General features: G+C 36.9%; 1 protein-coding gene and 1 non-coding gene across 5 annotated transcripts; one reads left to right on the top strand and one right to left on the bottom strand.

The window, feature by feature from the left end:
* Positions 1 to 2,010: 2,010 nt before the first annotated feature.
* LOC106933117 (anoctamin-9) lies at positions 2,011 to 20,947 on the bottom strand. Of its 4 annotated transcripts, none has more exons than XM_088006225.1 (25): positions 20,896 to 20,947; positions 19,138 to 19,252; positions 18,393 to 18,458; positions 18,185 to 18,304; positions 17,963 to 18,099; positions 16,722 to 16,771; positions 16,568 to 16,626; positions 15,813 to 15,892; positions 13,518 to 13,652; positions 13,328 to 13,421; positions 13,187 to 13,247; positions 11,091 to 11,173; positions 10,905 to 11,009; positions 10,590 to 10,736; positions 10,459 to 10,495; positions 9,851 to 9,962; positions 9,687 to 9,744; positions 9,470 to 9,567; positions 5,210 to 5,409; positions 4,980 to 5,132; positions 4,758 to 4,905; positions 4,566 to 4,679; positions 4,378 to 4,468; positions 4,070 to 4,182; positions 2,011 to 2,942 (listed from the first exon to the last, which is right to left on the bottom strand). In XM_088006225.1, the coding sequence occupies exons 2-25, from the start codon at positions 19,156 to 19,158 to the stop codon at positions 2,909 to 2,911; spliced, it is 2,316 nt and encodes a 771-aa protein (XP_087862351.1). In that variant the 5' UTR covers positions 19,159 to 19,252; positions 20,896 to 20,947; the 3' UTR covers positions 2,011 to 2,908. The 4 variants fall into 4 exon arrangements, with proteins under 4 accessions (XP_087862351.1, XP_014867668.2, XP_014867667.2 ...); XM_015012182.2 differs by lacking the exon at positions 20,896 to 20,947 and adding an exon at positions 19,356 to 19,596; XM_015012181.2 differs by lacking the exon at positions 20,896 to 20,947 and adding an exon at positions 19,385 to 19,596.
* trnav-cac (transfer RNA valine (anticodon CAC)) lies at positions 8,328 to 8,400 on the top strand. Its single transcript has one exon. It is a non-coding gene; the product is annotated as a tRNA-Val (tRNA).
* Positions 20,948 to 22,042: the final 1,095 nt, after the last annotated feature.

Genomic DNA, 22,042 nt, shown 5'->3' with positions numbered 1-22,042 from the left:
GGTGCATTTCCGGTTTCACCTCAGCCTACCTGCTGGTTGGACTGTCCGCAAAATTATTACCTCTGTCAGCAACGTTAATTACGTTTTTATTTGATCCTTTCAGAAAGTTGAAAAGGATTCACCTGATTTCTTTTGGGGTAATTTAGGACAGTATAAGAAAAAAAAAAACATTTCACCAAGTGGTCTTGAAAATTATTTACCAAAGCTAGGATGCCAAAACGTCGTCATCTTTTCTTAGTTAATGTGAACCTTTTATTTGCAGATATTTATATACAGCTCAAGATCTACATTACCTGGAGAGCATCACCAAAGTCAGGGGACATAACTAAAAATACATCACACATTAGGGGGTGAGTTAAGTCTCCATGGACAAGAGGCAGGCAGCCTGTCTAAGATGCACAACATGGCAACACATAGAAAAAAAATTACCACACATCAACATTCAGATCTAAGGGAAATCTGGAGGGACCTTTAAAGTGGCCAATAAGCCTAATTGTCATATTATCTGAGAAAGCCTGATGAGATATTATAAATCTGTTGTGATTTAACAAAAAAGTACACAATGTTTATTAAATCACAATATGTGCAAATATTGAACTCATATTCACAGTTGTGACTATGTGTGGATTAAAAAAATCAAAACAATAGATTAAATCATGTTCACTCAATTCTTGGTTAACACAAAAACAGTTTAGCTTATGAAAAGAAGAGGTCTGAACAAATAAGACATACATCCCCAACGTGAGTGTTTTTATACTTTTGTATATAGGTATGAGTCCCAATATCAGAAAACGGGAAGTAAGGAGCACTTAATGTGTGAATGCAAACAATACCTGAGAGGTGCGACTCTTTTTGCAGTATGTCTTATCTGGGAGTCCAAATTTCAAAACACTTCCAGAAACAATTGTTTTAAATGGACAGAAAAGCCATTAAAGATGAAGAAATTGTAGGTATTTTTACATGCAACCCTGCTTGGTTGTGATTTTTAAAACTGTCATATTTTTGAAATTCCCCTTTCATTTTTTTCCTTTTTTAATCCTTTGAGATCTTTCTCCACATGCAGTGAAGCTGCTGGCACAAGCCAGGCTGCGATGGATTTACACCAGACAAGAACATGCTGCAAGGAAAGTTCATTAAATTAGGAATTAAATCTTTTATCCCCGACAAGCGTGCAGCACGTTTTTATTTTTAAAGCATGACATTCAACCTAGAAACCAGTGCCTATGTAGGATTTCTCTTTCGGAGGTTCGCAGCCAAGAGGAGCTTGCTCTGTGATGTAATTTCTCCTTGGCATCAGAAAAACTGGCAGTTAAAACACTTCTGAGGCAGATAAAATAAAACATCCAAATGTGGAATCAATGCTGAACAGCCTAAACATTTTCTGTCAAATTCAACATTTTTGTTTTGATTGTTAACAAATGCAGCGGATTTGAATCATGTGTGACATGAATATTATAATTTTCTTTCCACCCTGACAAACCTTGGCATATGAGCCATTTTTTGTGTTCTGTTGTTTTTGGATTTTGTTCTCTTACATCAGTGTTGTTCTTACCTCCTCATTTGCTGTTTCCTGGAGTATTAGTTAAGTTTAATAAAGTGATTGTTTGTCTGTCCCCAGCCTACAAGTTCTGCTTCATTCCACAGCTATCCTCAATTACCTGATTTCTCACCTGAATCCAATGACTTTCTCCACACCTTCATTTGTTTACATAGCTCACTGGTTTCATTGTTCATGACAGGATCCTCCTGTTTTCATTTGTTTCCTATCATGCATGTTCCTGTTCTCCTCCTGCAGCATCTGTTTTTGATCATACCAAACTTCCATCTGCATTTTGGTCTGGCTTTAAGCTTAAACATGACAAAAACGTACATTTTTGATCACTGAATATCTTCGTTAAAGTAAATGTTTACAGGCAAAGTAGATTTAAACATCATGCCTCGTGTAACATAGCTTAGTTATTCAGTTATTTATCAAGCCAATCATCAGATTATGACCATGCTATTTAGAAATATTATTTAAGAAGCTTTATTATTGCTCAAAACAAAAATACATACATAAACAATGTCTCATATACATTCAAATCTCTTATTTTATTCAATTATATAAAATATAATAATGGAAAACATTATTCTTTACATAAACAAACCATCTGAAAAAAAGCAACAAGTATTTTTTTTTGTTTTACAGCTTAAGGCATCATGATAACACAATCAGCAGTCTATGTGCAGCTTGGTATTTTCAGTAGAACACTCATATACTGTATGGCTCAAAATCACAGATCCAACACTAAGCGCTCAGCCAAAACTCAGTATATAATACCAACAATGTTATAAAAGGCAAGATCAGTGACATCAGTTACAGTATACACACACTTCTGTTCAGGGCTCCATTCAACATGGGTATAATTGTTAGTATTTTGGTACTTTTAGTGCTTTAAAGAAACCATGCTTTGTATTTCATAAAATAAAACATGAAATGATTACACAACATACAACTGCAAAGATGAGACACATTAAAATACTCAGCCCATATCTATATATTAACCCGGTGTCGATAGGAGAAAATCCTTGGTTTTAACTGTCCCTGAAATTGCATGTTATCATCACTCAAAACAGATATAACAAATAATCAAAACTCCAAAATTAGTATGAGAACCATGCAAATATCATGTATAAATTTCTGGCCTTGTCTATATGGATCCAACAGTAAGAAAGCTGTCTTTCTGTAAAGCTTTTCAGGACATGGATAAAAACGATGTGTGCAATCCAGGCAGCACTTACTGTGTCAATTCAAATATCACCAATGATCTCTTCAGGATAATTATAAAATGTTTCAAACTGTTCCAGCTTTACACGTAGATGCACAAGGCCACACTTGGGTTGTGTTTTCACAGTTAAATACGTCCCGTCAAGGCGTGCAAACATTGTCAGGCTTGAAATACCTGCAGGAAATGACGTTTGAAGTCATTAGATCTCAATTGTGCACTCTGATCCAGAATAATATGCTTCATATTTTAATCTGCTTAAACATCTTCATTACAGACAATAATGAAAAATGTAATGCAACCGAAAAAAAGTGTCACTGCTAAAAGAAATGCTCTTCCTCAGCTGCTGATTGACAATATGAGCGATAAAAGATATTTAATAGGTAAATTTTGAAGGGCAAGTTAATAAAATGTAAGGAATATTGACATTAGTTATCACAACTAAGCATCAAACATTGTGTTCTCGAATTTAAATTTTCACAGAATATTTTAATCTCACTGTTTAAATTGAATTTGCACCTGATATACACTACGAGAGAGCATAAATCAGAAAATAACTCTGGAGGAGCTTCAAACATGTGGTACTCAGGTGGGAGGATCTGCTGACTGGCTGACCTTTAGTCGTTTACTAAAAAATTAAAAGAAATACATCTACTGTCTGCCTCTAGAGACGTGAACAAGTTGCTCTGCACCAAACTTTTCAGATTTCTATTTGTAAAATAATTTTAAACGCAGGTATTAATCTGCTTCACGTGTTTAGGTGTGTTTTGTTTTTATTAATATTACCCTGAAGCAATGAAACTCGCCTGGCTTAGTGTACTCTTACGAAACATGGAGAACCAACAAGAATCCAGAGGAACCTGCTAGTTTATATGGACTACTTATTCTTATTCTTATTAAACATGGGGAACCAACATGCAGTTTTTTACATTGACCTTTTTGTCTTTCTCTTGGTTTTGTTGTTTTGTTTGTATTTCCTTCCAATTCATGTAAACCACTTGTTGCCATTGCTGAAAATGTGCTTTATAAATAAAATGACCTTACCTTACTTCAGAAAACATGATAATGTTTTGAGGTCGACAAAATTTTTCATAACTGTTGTGGAAAAATAACTTTCAAACACTTAGCAGTAATTCTGTTTGGTAAAGTACAGACAGAAGTCTGAGTCTGTGAAATGTCTCTATATTTTTATGTTGCTTGGTTTTAGTGAGGTCTGAAGCATGAATTATCGTACATGTATGTAGTTAGTTATTATACTGAGATTAAGTCTTCTGAAGTGAAGCTAGACAGAAACAGAGACTCACTTTAGATCCTCTTGAAGTCTTCTGAATTTGTCAGTGAGTCCGTCATTTTTCACATCCATCGGCACAGGCGGGATGAACCAGGATGCAATGAACTTACATACGACAAGAACATGCTGCAAGGAGAGTAGATAAAGTTAGGAATGCAATATCTTTCTCCATCTGTAACCACGCAGAATGTGCTTTGTTCCCCAGCTTGTCATTCAGGTTTATAAAATAAAACAATGTCTGGTTTTAGTATTGGTTTCAAAGAAAAGTTTTAAGCTCAGCCAGGATGTAAATGAAAGGTTTTTGCTGTTGACAAGACTTACCTCAAAGAGGATAACAAAAGCAAACCGCACAGCTAAAATCAGCCAAAACTGATGGGTAATATTGAAGTCAGTGTCTCTGTAGTCTTTGTAGCTGTGAAAAGAAGCACAATGGAAATATGTGAGCTGACAGAATCATTTTTATTTATTTAAAAAGAAACTTTTAAAAACAATTTGAAAGAAAAACAAACCTGCATGAAGTAACATTGGTTCCACCTGTCTCCATTTGGCTTGGGTCAAACTTTACTCTGCTATCAGCCATTGATGCAACGGAGAGGGTGTTGTTGATGTAACCAGACATGCAGCTGAGGCACAAGAACCAAGATGAAGCAAATGTTTTATGGCGACATGCAACCATTTTAAAGAAGAGGAAAAAATCTCACTCTGACACCCCTGCTGTGCCGTTGACGCATGGCCCATAGACGTAACGATACACAAGTCGAGGGATGAAATCAGATGAAACCCCAATTACCAGCCCGTTTACAATGACAGCTAAAACACCGATAGCCTCCAGTATGTCTATCCAGACGCCTGAGGAAAAAGGAAAGAACCATCAACATGCATGACCCCAAAATAAACTAATATCATCCACAAGTCATCGTTACCAATAGTATTGGTCTTCTTGGGGACCATTCTGCGCTCCAGTGTGACCATCTTAATGGCGTCCAAGCGGATCTCAATCACGTTATTGAGGAAAGCAAACAGAGGAGCAAGCGGAAATGCTGCCACAAATATGGTGGTAAAGCTGAACTGGATCACTAAAGTGAGAGTACAGAAAAACAAAGTTAACCAAGACAAGTTCAGCGTTCGTGTTTACTAATCACGCAGTTCATACCCATCTCTAAGAACTCATTGAAGAGGCTGAAAGAGTCCACATCGGTGAGTTCATAGTTCGTGTGCCAGTCCCTGAGTTTGCAGCCTTCACACAGCTCTTGTCCCTCTTTGAGCTGATAGTCGTCTTTCAGGTAGCAGGTGGCGCATTTCCTCTGCAGCTTATGTTGCCTTTTCTTCTTCCCCAAGAATTTCTTGAACAGGCTAATGCAAACAGACAGCTTCAATTAGCCTAAACCACATGTGTCAAACTCAAGGCCCGTGGGCCACATGTGGCCCGCCATGTCATTTTATGTGGCCCGCCCCAGCATTTTATAGACCGATGATTGCCTTAAAATAGGTTTTGAGCACGAATTGACTACAAACTACATCTCCCATAATGCATTCCGATTGTTACCAGCCAACATTGCGGCTTCTCGCCACTAGAGAGCAGCAGAGTCCCCTCAAGCTGCTTATTGATTTTCCCAGCGAATAAAACTGAGACATCGACAAGCTAACATCAAAACGTCCAAGAAAAGAAAAATCGATTTACAAGTAAGACTGTGAATGAAGATGTGTGTGAGTTGGTGTCAGGGCGGCAGGTCGCGCTAGACTTTTTTTGTTATCCGTTATCTTGACCGTCAACATAAAAAATCGGTCATGTACTATTTTTATCCGTGAAATTACAATCATATTAACATCGGCTATTTAGTCGCATTTTATGCGGTTTAGTTAATATTCACTGTGAATCCTGATCCCATCACAAATTAAGAAGATAAATGCATCTACATTTTTCTCCGTAGTGACAAAAACCACTGACTGAGGCCCCAATAACTTTTAATAAATTAAATTAAGCGACTTCACTTAAATTAGCATCGCTTCACCCGCTGGGGTCTGAACAACTTCCTCCTGGTTCCCATCTGCAGAAAAATCTGCGCTAATTCATCAGTCAGTTGGATCTGTCTGATCCAAACAGATCAACTGAACTCTTGAGTGTTTTACCCTGCGCGGTCCGGTGTGAGCTTTTACCAGGATTTTTTTTTTTTTTTGCGTGGTTTCGCTTCTCTGAAACGGACAGATGTTACGTCTGCAGCTCCTCCAGAGCGCCGCTCTCCTGGGTAACGAGAACCCAGAAGTCTCCATTTGTTAAAACCGCTGGATGAGTTACTCCCAGCGGTTTCTAAGTCTTCGCAGCGGCAGAGCCGTGTCCGCAGTGGTTGAGCAGCGGACTGCGCATGTTACAGTCTAATTAACTTTTGCATCGTCATTTATTTCCTCAAGATAAGCTACCGGCTCCTCAAATGGATTAACACAACGTTGCATTCTCTTTAGTTTTCTCTGGTCTGTAATGGAGACTTGAATTTAATGCTCCATTTCAACCATTTTTTTATTTGTAAGTATTGATTTTATAGCCATTTGGCCAAGTCTCTGTAAAACCATTTGCATCTGCTAATGACATCTTCAATACATTTTTTGATCCCAGGCTTAGTTTATGGACTGAACAGAAAGAAACAGTTACCATTATACATTTTGAACTGTTGATTTTATTTTTTGAACCATTTTTTAATTGTAGTGTTGATTTTATTTTTGAACCATTTTTTAATTGTAGTGTTGATTTTGAACCATTTTTAATGTGTTGATTTTATTTTTGAACCCTTATTTGTTTTGAAGTGTTGATTTTGTTTTTGAACCCTTATTTGTTTTGAAGTGTTGATTGTCTGAAAGACCTCAGACATGAATTGCCCCATACTGGGTTTGAACCGACGACCTCAGCATTACCAGCACGGTGCTCTAACCTGCTGAGCTAACTCACCTACCTTACAAACTGTTGAGTTTCCATGGATTTAAGAAGAACTTACATGATTTTACCAGAATGAAGATTTGATAAAAGTGCTTATATTCTAATGTTTTTCAAAACAACATACATAATATTTTATTTTCCAGAGATTTTGTATTTTGAAGTGTTAATTGTATTTTTGAACCATTTTTAATTTTCAAGTGTTGATTGTATTTCATATATTTTTTATTTTAATGTGTTAATAACTGGGAGTAGTGGTGGACTCTGACCTGAACCTTCAGAGCCACATTAAGACAGTCACAAAGTCGGCCTTCTATCACCTGAAGAACATCTCCAGGATTAGAGGACTAATGTCTCAGCACGATCTAGAGAAACTCATCCATGCATTTATCTTTAGCCGCATTGATTACTGCAACAGCGTCTTCACAGGTCTGACTAATAAATCAATCAAACAGCTGCAGCTGATCCAGAATGCTGCTGCTCGTGTTCTCACTAAAACCAGGAAGATAGAGCACATAACACCAGTTTTAAAGTCCCTACACTGGCTCCCTGTAGCTCAGAGGATAGACTTTAAAATACTGTTGCTAGTTTATAAATCACTGAACGGTTTAGCACCACAATACATTAAAGATCTGTTACTGCTGTACCAACCGTCTAGACCCCTCAGATCTTCTGGTTCTGGTCTGCTCTGCATCCCCAGAACCAGAACCAAACTAGGAGAAGCAGCATTCAGTTTCTATGCACCACGGATTTGGAACAAACTTCCAGAAAACTGTAAAACAGCTGAAACACTGGGTGCCTTTAAATCTCAGCTTAAAACCCACCTGTTTAGAGTTGCTTATGGCAATTAATGCTTTCAACGTATTTGATGTTTTTAATCTTTTTAACGATTTCATCTTTTCTTTTTACTTTCTTTTTATTTTTCTTTCTCACTGTTTCCTTGTCAAACGATGTTTTGAAAATCATGTAAAGCACTTTGAAATGCCTGCTGCTGAAATGTGCTATACAAATAAAATTTGATTGATTGATTGATTGATTAATTTTATTTTTGAACCATTTTTTATTTGTAAGTATTGATTTTATTTTATAGCCATTTAGCCAAGTCTCTGTAGAACCATTTGTCTCTGCTAATGACATCTTCAATACAATTTTTGATCCCAGGCTTAGTTTATGGACTGTGATGTGAAATTAGGCACAAGCATAAGTCTGACAGTTTGTTCACCAAGTTACTGTGCTCTCTGAGAGGATCTGTGGTATAAGTATTTGACATTGTTCCATGCCAATGGTTGACGTTAGTCTCTAACAAAACATGGATCATCTACCAGGAATGGTGCAAAGAGCATGAGTTTCTGTAGTGTAGTGGTTATCACGTTTGCTTCACATGCAAAAGGTCGCTGGTTCGAAACCAGACAGAAACAGATTTTGCATGTTCTCTTCATCACAGGTGTTTACTAAAGGTCAACAAGGGCTCTGTGGGGTCATGGTCTTTACTCTGAATCCAGGCATCTGAGTGCAAGCCTCAGTTGAAATTTTCATGTTGCATCTCACATCATCAACTTTGGAACCTCAAACTGAAACAAAGCAGACAAGTTCAGTTCCTGTAGTGTAGTGGTTATCATGTTTGCTTTACACGCAAAAGCTCTCTGGTTCGAAACCAGACAGAAACAGTTTTTGTAGGTTATGCATCTCTTGGGGTGCAGTGAGACAACAAGAGCCTTCCTCTTTTGTGATGGTTCATTTGCCAATCGACTTCAATGTAGGCTTCTTTGAAATCGAAGCTCATTATAAGCCTCTACAGAACTGAATGAGGGAAGTCAACCTTTTGTCTGGGGTGTGTTTTAGCAGGCATGCACTCCTGATTTGTACCGTCAATGTGGCCCGTTGAGGGTGGCCAATATGCTGAAGTGGCCCTCGGTGAAATTGAGTTTGACACCCCTGGCCTAAACAGACATTTTACATGCGATACATATGATACATGTAGAACGTGCATGATACAACATGAGATAAGAGACAATATGATACCTTATTGGCTTTAGGATTCAGAGAGGAGAATAATAGAAATAGGGTGATGGTGAGGGATGATCCAATCTCAAGAGCAATTAGCAAAAAGATTAAGATAAAACTATCCAATGCGATATGATATGCATTGATGTGATATGATATGACAATATGATGCTAAATGTAACAACACAATATGATATAATGTGCTATAATATGGTATTATATAATGAAACTGAGTAAAATTCCTCTCTGTGGGTAGAGATCCAAAGATCTAACTCAACTAAGAGTTAAACTAGTCCAAAATTTCTGTTTATTTATTTATTTACTTGCTCAAGTAAATGTAACTAAATAAATGTAAATAGTTACTACAAACCTCTGTCTGGTCAGTAATATAAAATAAAATATGACACAACATAAGAAAGCATGACATAAAAAACAACAACAAAAACAACATGATGGAGAGTAATTAAAGTGAATATTACTTACGGACCAAAGTACTCAAACACATTACTGATGATTTGCTTCAGCACCATTATAATTGCCATTTGAATGAACAAGTCTGTGAGACATCCACTCGGGTGACACTAAAAGGAACACAGTGAAACTTTTAGAAACAGTGCAGTCACTGTATTCACATAAGAAGTACAACAGCATTCCTTTAGCTGTTTCATGATATATGAGATATGAAACTGTAATCACTCACTTCTTCCAGTCTCCATTGCCCTGCAAGCCGTACATATTCACCTGGATGGCCATTGATCCTGTTATCGGTGCAAGAAAAACATCCAGTGACTTGTCCTATAAGCCTAAACCAATCAGTGAAGAACAGTTGGCTTCAGAAATCAGAGCACAAATCCAAAGTTTTACCTGCCAAGAAAAAATGCCACATAGAAGAGGGAGGAGAAGTAGGTGAAGAACTGGAAGGTGAACATCTTGACTGTGAAACTCTTCTCCGTGTCAGCAAATGTCCTTGTCTCTTCTGTTAAACAGAACAATGTTTAACATGTTTCACAGGCCCAAAATATGAACAATGCTCAGAGGATTTGAGATACAGCATATCCAGTAATGCAGTCTCCAATATTTTCTTGTTTTTTCTCTGTTTCCCTCCGCTGAGTACAGCCTTACTCATCAAAGTCTAAGTACAGAACGCATTCGTAAAAATATTTCAGTTGCTTGGAAACTTTTCTTTAATCTTGTTTTTATTTTTTTTATGTCGTTATTCTAACCAATAAAAACGATGTGTAGCTTTTAAAGTGTTTAAAGGCATTAAGAGAACGTGCGCGTTAAGCAGGTTTTAGTTTTGCGATGAAACAGTTCCAAGCCTTGCCCTAAGTTTTCAAGCCAAAGACGCTTTTTAGTGATTAATCACAACAGACAATTTTTTCCATGTGTAAGCTTATTTTTAATATTCCTGACTTCCTGCTTTAGTTTAAATTAGATATTTGTGACACCAAGAACAAGTAGAACAAAAATACCTATCTTACAGAGCTTCAAAGCAACAATCCTGTTAACCTGCAAAAAAAGAAAAAAAAGAAAACCACAAGATATCAGGATCACAGATTACTGCAACAATAACAATGAAATATACATGTAGAGGTCTTAGTACCTTAGTCATAATGGTGATGATGAGGAAATGGAGCACAGCGCCTGCCAACATAGCGCCGAGGTTGCTTTTGAAATCCTTAGCCAGACTCCCTGCTACAAACACCCTGAATACCACCAAGAAATGTGTCAAGCCAATAATCACCAGTATCTGAGAAAACAGAAGAAAAAAATCTGTTACCTGCCAATGCATATACGTGTCTCCATAATTTACTGAAAAACACATATTCGTCCATTTCTGACCCCTAGAACAGATTCGGTCCTCTTATTCTGACCGAATAATGCATTTTTATGAGGTCATAAAAATGACATATCTCACCATAACTAAGACACAGATCAAAACCAGAGCGGTGCGCAAGTAAGAATGCTTGTACATCTTCGGGCGACATTCGGCATCGTTCACGAGTTCCAGGATCAGTTCCTCCTGCAATTAAATTAGAGCAATAAATTAGACCAAAGGGCGATTCGATGAGCTCTATTGTACAATGTTCCAGACTGACTGTACCTCTGATTCAGACCAGTCAGTCACTCTCCATTCGCATACAAAACTGGCCAGATGTCTCTTCCAGAACTCCATAAACAGTGTTGCTGTGGAAGATAGTCTTCTCTGTAAATACCTGATTATTACACATAATCACTTTGTATGTGTTTTCGACATTTACATTATTGAAATTTGCTTGTATTTGCAGTATGTTGTCCAACAAACAAACAGAAAATTTTAGCCAAATTGAAACTGTACTAAAAACATTTTTACATTCCAGGTTTAAATCTTACTTGTAAGTCCAAAATTTGTGGGAGTGTACACACAAAATTGAAAATAAATTCAAACATTCAAAAATTTGCACTATATTTCAACTCATACATTATATGCGACTCATATTCATGTTGATAAAAATTTGTGCCAGACGTTCTGATAATACCAAAATGATCAGAAGATTGCCCAAATTTATTCCTAAGTTTCCACTTTTAAAAATGCATTTGAACTGTTCTTTTTTCATGATAGATCAAAGATGCTACACACATCTTTAATGATTTGTTTGAACAAAAATTGATTCCACAATATTTTACTTATTGAGGATTTTTTCCAATCAATAGTAAAATGACCCGAAACACACATGTGCACAAGCACTGTGCTTGGAGACTGGGTCTGTGTCAGAAATCCAGCAACTTCAATTCTACAAATTCTGCCAAAAACAATATCAAATATCCAGTCAGAAGCTAAAAAACTTTTAATACTTATTGACCCTCAAAAAAGTGCACATCATTCATTTCCCATCTTGACAAAATGACAAGTTTGCTTCTGTGGGTGTGGTGCATTTTTAGTGATGTTTTTATACCAAACGTGTTTCTGGAAGCCCTAAAGTTCCAGTTTAATTTCACCAGACCATAACATGTGACCACAAGGCCTGGGGAGATTTTAGCAAGAACAGGGCATTTCCTTTGTGGTTGTTGCCACATGTAGAGAACAACCAATACTTAGAAACTCCTGTTGGCCGCTTCCATGTCCATTTTCAGACTCTTCTTTTTTTTATGTTTTGTGTTGTCCCTGTCGTCCAATAATTTCTCTAGTCATCTGTTTACTTGCTTAAAGCTGAAAAAGGTGTGTGGTAAAATTTATTTGTTCACTTCTCCTGACTGATCCATTTGTAAAATGAGACCATGTTGATCTTTTGTAGCATCTCAATAACTCTAATTAAAGGATTTAAATTAGCAAATATCAAGAATCTGCTACTGTGACAGCTGGATTTAAACTCTGGTTCATCACATTCTCTACAACTGATGGCAGATGTGAAATTAAACTGAACACCAAAACTGATTCAAAAGAAGCTCCAGCAAAGTCTCAGTTCAAGAGTGCATCACTGGTGCAACCAAGTTACTCTACGTTTACTATTTCTTATATTTATTTACTTGTACTAAATATATCTCATATTTTATGTGGAAGAAGTTTGGAAAATATTTATTAAAGTTCCATTTGTACATTGTAATAACTCTGGCACTGTGTATATTTGAACCTGTATGCATAATTTTGACCGTGTCACAATAAAATCAACCTTGTGCATTCAATTCTTATACTTAAAGTCTATTGGATTTCATATGTTGCATGAAACGAGGGTTCAAATAAACTTTTAGGAGCCCTAAATCAGCATTACACTCATGCCCATGACGAGTGTGTGCAAACATCCAACCCGCACTAAAGTTACGGCCTAGAATGTCTCACTTTGTTTCACTGTCAAGTCATTTCTTAGCCTCTTTAGAAGCAGGGTTATATATTATTTCAGATTATATAAATTACTGCATGCTTAACCACTCCCACAGACAGATGGCGCCTGTTTCAGAGGTAAGTAGCCAAGAGTAGGTTTGATATTTTCTTGGCAGTGAACTTCTCGTTATCATAAAAAACTGGCAGCTAGATTAAACAATTCTGAGACAGAAGAGCATGCAATCGTGCAAGGTACAGCCAAAATGTTTCAGCAAATACACAATAGCATTATAACAGAAATCGACAGAAATCTACCGCTGACTTTCAGCTAATAAATGTGTCTCACTGTGAGGGTTTTCATTATTTTGAATGTGCGTGTTTTCATGTGCTCACAAACTCACTCCATATTGCCATGAACATGGCGAAGAACACCGTGCCGTTATTGTCGAACAGCAGGCTCAGCTGTGAACAGAGAAGACCAGCAGTGAGAACCAGCCAGCAGCTATTAACCACAGAGCTACTTAGTAGTAAAGCAGACAAACCTTGGCATATGAGCATGTGTCTGAAAGCTTCCACACTTTGCAAACGCGGTCACAAAGTGGACACATGACTGTGTCAGACTCACAAACCTCTTGTCTACAAGACAGTAAGGTCAGTCATTATGGAGGGGTAATTACAGAGGAAAATGTTCTGTCATATCACTTAAGAGAAAGAAAATGTTGGAAAGCTTACACGAGGGGTGAAGAGTTGAAGTAGCTGAGGCCGTAGAGAAAGACTAAGATGCCAATAACAGCCGGTAGGATGAGGAGAAATGTGTACCATCCCAACCACAGGAAGTACAAGGCCACCTTCTCTCCAAAGTAGTCCCTGAAAAACACACAAACAGTGCAGACAAGGAGAAAAACGCAAGTCAGAGGAGAAACAAACTGCATGCAAATACTGCACTGTGGAAAAGCATCTGCCTCTTTTTAACACTTTAATGTTTGAAGCCAAACTAAATTTTAATAAAGATGGTCAAAGCCCATATAAAAAGTTTCCCAATCATGGTTTCATCAGTTATAGCTAAAAGCTATAAAAAGCCCCCACACTCTGTTAAATCATGGAGTCATTTAGAACAACTATTTCCAAAATCTTTGGAAAGATAAACTCAAATTCTCTGCTGAAGTTTTATTACTAGATTTATTTGATCAAGAAATAAAGCTAGGCCAAAGCACTGGTCCTCGACACTAGTTCTTAATTCAAGTAAAGCCAAGTGAAGTTTATTTGGGTTGTACAAAAAAAATACAAAAACATTCTTAATTGTCTGGCACTTATATACAGGCTGGCAGTTTGGGTCTTAGGTACAGTTAGCTTGATTTAAATCTACCAAAAAGTAAAAGTAACATGCATGATATTTTTTATGCTGCTTTTTTTATGTTCTTATGGTGTACAGCACTTTGAACTGCCCTGTTACTGAAAAGCGCTGTAAAAACAGACGACATTGATTGGCTGGTAATAAACATTGCATGGCAATGATACAATCACGTTTGCCTAGAAAGTTTAGGGAAACATGGAAGACTAAAAATATTCATATATGAAGTCAGGTGTGATCTAATGTTTGTTCTCAACATAAGTAAATACTATTTATTTTATTTCTACTGGCGGCACACGATCTATGTGGGCTGCAAGTGACTCTTGGGTTGTTCATGATTGATGGCAGGGTGGAGTGAGATAGAGGGATAAGGGCTCAGGCAATCTGTCACCTCTCACCTGTGGACATGATATATTGATGTTAACAGAAAGAATGAGATCTTGGTTACAACCAGCTTAAATAAACTTCTTTTGCAATGTGACTCAGATCTCCTTTTTTGTTTGAAGAGAGTTTATGATACAGTTCCAGGTTTTAACAGCAACATATTTTTTATTGTTGTTTATATACTTTTAAATTTTGACTGACAGCCTGTTTATGTTTTTTTTTTTTTGGTACTTAAGAGTTGATTACATTGTTAAGGCTTCTGCTTATTTGCCTACTTTTTTAAAGTTAAGATTCTCACTAAGGTTAAAATGTTGGGGTTTCTGACAACAAATCCAAAATTTGAATCCTGTGTTGTTACTAAGAGTCATTATCACTTTTGCTTCTTGTTGCAAGATATTTATTTCCCACCCCCTATTAATGGCAAATCCTTTGGAGGACTAGTATATAAGCTAACTCCCTTAATTAGAAGAAACCCTGCATCTTCTGAATGGCTCAATCAATGAAGTTCCACTTTTCTTCTTCTCAAACTAAAGGGGGCAGTACCACACATTTTAGATTTATATTTGCACAGAAAATATAAAATAATGTCTTATTATCTTTGTACTTCAAAAATATATGCTACCTTATGTTGGTCCATCAAACAAAGTGCAAACAGAAAGACAAAGAAAGGAAATTTGTAGTTGTAATGTGGTAAAATGCAAATAAATAAATAATGTCTGTTTTGTCAAAGTTATTATGCTGAGAGAATTATCTACTGCAAGTAAGATAATGACTGTTTATAACCTCTCAGCAAAATCCGATTTCAGAAATTCTGTACTATTCTTTTAACTACAAAAATCTTGCAGAATCTTCAAAAATTACAGAAGACGGATAAGCTGAAATATACAGAAATGATGGTGTTTAAAAATATGATAAATGAATAAAGGCAGAAATAAAAATGGACAACAAATGATAAAGATTTTGTGTTGCAAGTCAAACCAGAGTAATGTCAGTACTGTTAAAATACTCTGGTCATGCAGAGGGATGAATCATGTGTTGCATTTTCTTTTAAGCAAATGTCTGTAATTATGTTGAAAAGAAATCCTTGCCAATCATTTCTGTTTCTTCTGGTAGTATGATTGATATCAACATCTTTTCTGCTTGCATGTGAAATTCCACAGGCAGACCTCGATTAGCACATGATGTTGGAGGGATCTTGGCTGTTTTCTTGTTTCTATAACAACCCTGCAGCCATTTAATCAACTGCATAAAAAAGCAGAATAATGAAGAGGCTGTTGTGTTGCAGTCCAAACCTGACTTTAGTTACAGGTTGCCCTTTGAGACAGGCCGACCATCGTGCCCATTCCTCCTTCAGCTCTTTCTGTTTCCTTTTCTGAAAGCGGGGGCGCAAAATCAAAGGAAGTCATCAATATGAAAAAGAGCTTTGAACAAACTGCTTCCATACTGCATACAGTTGCACTAAGAGATGAGTCCTGCAGTGTGAGAATGTGATGTGGTGCCATTTTCAAAACATTTTAACAGGTTTTGCCATGTTTCAGCTAGCATTATTGTTGCTGCACATCTGAACAATCATGCTAAGCACACAGGAAATTAATTTATCTTATCCTGCCTGTTTGTCCAGAAAACAGAAGGGCAAACATGCTAATGTTTTCCCAGTCGCATAACAACACTGTATGCTCACGCACAAGCCTGCGTACTCCCAGCGCTGCATGACTCATTGCACTAACATGAATTGCATTGCATTTCTGTGAGCAAATATCTTTTGGCAACAATGTTTTGTTAAGAAAGCCACAATCAAGTTTCACCTCATTATCTTAGAAGCATCTAAGAAAAGAAAAACATTTAACCAAGCAGATTGGACGTCATCTTAAGGACGCAATTGTTTTCTCTGCAACCAAACTTGTTCAGTGCAATTAATCACAGCTGATAAAATGTCCCTGACTTTTCTAAGCTTTGGTGTAAAATGTAATTACCATTTTGTGATTACATTTTACATCTCAAATGAATGCTCTTGGTGTTGAACAAAGATGTAAAGTTGGAATTTTACCTCATGCAAACAGAACCTCGTCTCAAACACCTTAGACTTCATGAGATCCCGCAGGTTCTCTGGAAAGTTCCCAGCAAAGGAGAATGATGAGAAAAATCAGGAGTTGATTAAAATCACTTTTTAAGAGCCCAGATTATCAACCGCTCTGACTCACCTTTAGTGCTGATTTGTGTGTGATTTATTATGAAGTGGACAATCCTTATCCTGCAATAACGGGACAAGTATCACTTGTAAAGTCAGTGATGCAGCAAATGAGGAGAATAATGTCATTTATTCAACTGACCCATAAATACATTTACTTTTAAATAATAATTTAAATGATCTAATTCACACAAAATAATAAAAAATGAAATGTTTATAAAAATAACTGTCATAGCTTTGGTGTGAAGTTGATTTTTCATTTTTGATTTTTCAGCAAGAGACAAGCTTTCATCTTATTTTTTTCAAAACAAGATTGGAGGTTTTCTTTTGGTATATTTCTCAAATAAATTCAGGGTCAAAATACCACCAACAAGCTCAAATGTATACAAACATCCCCACTAATGTTCGCATAAACGTCCATTAACAATTTATAGAGACACCAATGCTTTTTGTAGCTTTCAGGAAGCTTCTTATGGTGAAATGAGACAAAGTTTAAACTAATAGGTCACAATGACAGAATATATGTTTGAAGGAGTCAAAATATAATAAAAGAAAACATTACCATCTGTCATGCTGAGGGCTTATTTTGCTTCAAGTGGTGCAGCTCATAATGTGGATTGAATAATAAAGAAGCATAAATAATCTGCTTTGTTAAAATTTGGCGCTCAAACAGGATTATGATCAAAACCTGTTTTAGAAAGGATAAAGCAGGATAACCTTGAGCTTCTAGACTTAAACTGACTTAAACTATTTAAAGTTCAAGGGTAATGCTTTAGGCTAGATTCTCAAAATGAACTCACTCACTCCAGCAAGAACTATGCCAGTTGTTTCTTGTGTTTGTTGATGGCTACACAAATAGGTTAGTATCTCTGCAAATTGCTAAGTATAGTGTTTAATCAAATATGAGTGGGGGTGTGTTCATATTCAAATTCAAACTTGTGAATCCAGGTCTTGTTATTAAATGCACTGAGCTTGAGTGTTGTATATGAAAACAGATCTTCGTTACAGCCTATTTAAATTAGTTTCATCAAAAAATAACAGCTCATAAAATCATTCAAAGCTGGAAATTAATAATACGTTCACACCGATGAGGAAGGTGTGTAAACCTTTGATGTGAATTGCAACACGTAGCGTCTTTAGAGATCATTTGTATGAAAACAATCTAATATATGATAATAATAAAAAGGCACAATGTTTAAAATAGCATCAGGGGTTGTTTTGAATGCCAAACATAGCTGGAGCTGCTGGTCTTACCTTGTGCTAAGAGAGATATTGCTGTCTGTTGAGGTCCCACTGCAGGCATCGGATATTTTGAGCAGATATCTGTATTTCTGAAATATTTCTTTTGGTGCCTGGATCCCATAGAAGACGAGATTATCGTAGATAATTTTCTAATAAGAAGAAATTGTGACAAATTAATAAGGAACCTTACCACAAAGAAAGTGCATATGCTTTTGTTTATTATGTAAGACCCACTGTCACTTTGAAGTTCTTAATCTTCAGCTGCTCTATGTATTCCCTTTGTTTCTTGGCGTGTCTCTCCCGGTCCTCCATCAATTTAGCGACCAGGACGTAGTCGTATGACAGTGGAGTGAACTGTGCACGCAAAAATGATGCCGGTCAGATTTATCGGTGAACGATCAGTTCTGGGTATTCTTAGAATTGGCCCATCAGTTCAACTCACCACAGGAGGAGGTTCATTGCCATTCTCTTTCACCACTCCCATTAATTCCAGTAATTCGATACTGGGCTTTATCACAAAATAACAACGACAAAAAAAAAAAAAGAAGCTGAACTTAAGTTGCACAGTTATAAACCATATACAAGTAGGAACTGCATAAAACCTTCATGGAAGTGTTAGAAATGATAAATTCATATTAGCAAACAACAAGTTCCCTGAGTCTGATTGTGCTAGATTCAAATCTTACACAAACCACTTGAAAGTTCATCACCTGCTACAGAAATCCAGTCTAACTATAACCTGAGGCGTGTCCAGGAATGTCAGTTTAGGGAGAAACCATGAACCTGACTCACCACAGAGAGCTGCCTGCACAATCTATCTATAACCTGAATGAACGGCAGGTTATTGGGCTATATCTCAATCAGCAGAGCAATCATATCCATACAGCTAAGCCTGAATGTAGTTCCAGTCAGGAAGGGAGCGGCTAATCTAGTGGCACAATTTGAGTTCAATCACTAACTGACTGTGCAAATACAAACAGCCTTTTGTAAAAAGGTCATCAGGGTTTTTTTATGGGTTTCTGTCATGTAGAAGGGTTACACACCACAGTAATTAGTCTGTCTGGACTCTACGTTAAAGAACAGAATACGAATTGCTTTCAAGGAGCGAGCTTTCGGTAATACAACTAATATCTGTCCCTTGAGCAGCTCCACTATGTATAGATATGATTATTAACGCAACCACCTACCTGCCTCCTGTGCCCCTGCATGATGAGGGAAACCAGCGGCGACCTCCCGGACAACAACAACAACCTTTCTCTCCCCTGAGTCCTCCAATCTCACTCAGCTCTTTGTTATATCCAACTGAAAAAAAACAACAACAAAAAAAAAAACATGCAGTCTTCAACAAACAGCCAGCCGCTAACTTCTGGATTACACCTGGAAGAAATGTGCCGTCCTCTCTTACAAGCAAAGGTATGCCAGAAGCGACTCTACCTGTTGCTGCTGTCACAGCATTTATCTTGACTGACGCCACCTTTTATGTTTGCGTCAGCTCAGTCCGTACGAACAAAAGCGAGTAAGAAAAAATACAAGGAAACCACCGTCCACACTGTTGCACTACTGGCAAAGCCAAAATGAGACTCTGGATGTGATTTGTCAGGTGAGAGAATGGAATGACATCTATTCCTTCGTTGCCTCCCCCTCCTCTGGACTGTGAAGTTCCGCTGATCCGCCGCTAGATGGCACCAAACATGATGACGTTTCGCCGTCTGCCAGGCCTCTGACGGAGCTGCGATTGAATCATCCGGTTTTCTCAACAGTCGCTCCGACATTTTTCAAGAGACAACGATTCATTTGCAATAATGGAGAACGGACAAAATCCTTCCTTTTATTAGTTGCATCAATGCTAAATTCAATTCAAAGATTTTTTTTTTTATCTCAAAGGAAAATTAAATATTGTATCGTCCAAGTATTTTTCAAAGAGTCGTTGTGAATTAATCATTAGTGAATGTAAATCTATAAAGTTGAAACTTAACTTTTTTTTTACCCTCCCTGTCCAACTAAGATTTTCTTGTTTTAGCTCAACCAGGATTACAAAAGTGATTCATTTCTGCTAAATACCAGAATAATTCTTTCTTCAATTATGTAAATTTCCTTGGCATTGGGAAGACTCACCCTTTCACACCGTGTAGCTCAACTTCAACATCTTTGAAAAATAAATACACAAGCTTCTTAAATTGATTTGCTGGAATTGTGCTACATTGCCCTGACAGAAATGTTGACACTGACTCAGTTTTTAGGTCTTAAACACATTTAGCTCTTCCAAAAGACTTTCTGTGTGATGACCACCTAGAGCTGTAACTAATTTGGTTTTATGATTAGGGTCACTGTGAATTTTGTACATCAATATATGTCCAGATTTTAACTTCCTGTTTGATATCTTGAGACATTGCATCAGTATTTTGTTCTTTACTCGAGTTACTCTCCACTATATGAAGAGCACCAGTCCCTCCAGTAACCAAACCCACCAGATATGATGCTGCAAAGACAGAATACTGTGATTTTTGTGTATGTAAATCTGACTTTGAGGAAAAAACAAAAATGTTATCTAAAAAATTTATTTTTTTTTTACTCTGGCATTTAGTAAATAAAAATAATTCTGGTAATCTCGACTGGCCTAAGACAAGGAACATGTCTGATTTATTCCCAAACAGTGAAAAAAAAATGTATGTCTCTCCATAGATACTCTATATTGATATTTAATTGTAATGAAAAAGTTATTAACACTTAGCAAAGACACCAAAATTACCTAAGTGTTGTATATAATTTTACTTTTGGAAGTTGCTACCCAAACATTTCTCGAGTCCTACAATGTAAAGACTGAGTTGGTCTATGTGCTTAAAAATGGAGTCAATCAAGAGAGAGTAAACAAATATGTCTGTTGGATATGTCAATATGGCAGGAAGACTTATCAATAGATAAATAAATGTAGAAAATTAACTCACCATATCAAACCCTCCTTCCTCACCGGCTTCAAAACAGTCTGTGTCTAACTGCTTTCGAGAAAAAGTCTTGAAAAGAGTCTGTCACAGCAGTTTTCCTTCCTCTTCTTCTCTTGTCCACATTTATGGGAAATGCCAAAGGAATTAATAATCTAAGTAATTTAATTCCAACTAAGAAAATCAGAAACAAATGAAAGAACAAGCTGTTCAAGAAGTTTTTTCTTTTAGTATATTTCATACCCCCTAATTGTTCACATTACAGTGACAACCTTCAGTGAAATTTTTTAGGATTTTATGTGATTATGCCAACACAAACTATGACATAAAGTAGAAAGAAAATGATGTTATCATTATCAAACTGAAATTTTGTCTAAAAGTGTGAGTTGACAAATTAACCAAAAGTAATTACGTTTAGTGTACAGTATGCTAGGATATGTAAGTTTAGCTTTTTGTTGTTGTTTCAGCTTCCGGTAAGCTTCCTGTTTTATTTTGTTAAGCCATTTCCTTTTTGTGTTTTTATGTTTAGGTTGTCCTGGAGTTGTGTTTGTCAGTATTCAGTGTCTTTTTATGATCCTTGTTAACTATTTGTTCTGCATCTTGATTATTGGCTAGTGCTAATTATTGCTTTGACATTTTCATTTCATGCTGGTGTTTATTTTCAAGATTCTCTGCTCAGCTCTGATTTTGGTCTGTACCGGGTCTGCTTGGATCCATTGCCTCAATGAAAGGATGATACTGTTTGAGAACATGCCTCTGAGGAAATTAAATCCTGCAATTTCTTTTCTCATAAGTTCAAGTGTGAAGAGAAGCATTAAATCTTGCTAAAACATTATGAAATTTGTAACATTCTCACTCAGTTCCTCCATTTTCACACACTGTGTCTGCGTCGGCTTCCCAACCTTCTCGTTTGGGTGTAAAAAGAAAAAAGCAAAGCAACATGAACGGGTGGTCCTCTGTGCCTTGTTATTAAAGATGATTTTACCATTAGCTTCTGAAACCTCGGAGGGCAGACCCACATCCCACAGAGGAGAAGCGACATGAGGCTGGCAAAAAAAAAAAAAACGCACGGCGGTGGGATAAATAAGCGGTTATATTTCTGCAGCCAGCCACACCCAACACACGAGGATCACATAATTACACCCGCACAGGG

The sequence above is a fragment of the Poecilia mexicana genome, unplaced genomic scaffold (genome assembly GCF_051168715.1).
Source record: "Poecilia mexicana isolate PSO_F unplaced genomic scaffold, ASM5116871v1 scaffold_6, whole genome shotgun sequence".
Lineage (NCBI taxonomy): Eukaryota > Metazoa > Chordata > Actinopteri > Cyprinodontiformes > Poeciliidae > Poecilia > Poecilia mexicana.
The sequence above is the reverse complement of the archived record's forward strand: the minus strand, read 5'-3'. Positions and strand labels throughout refer to the sequence as shown.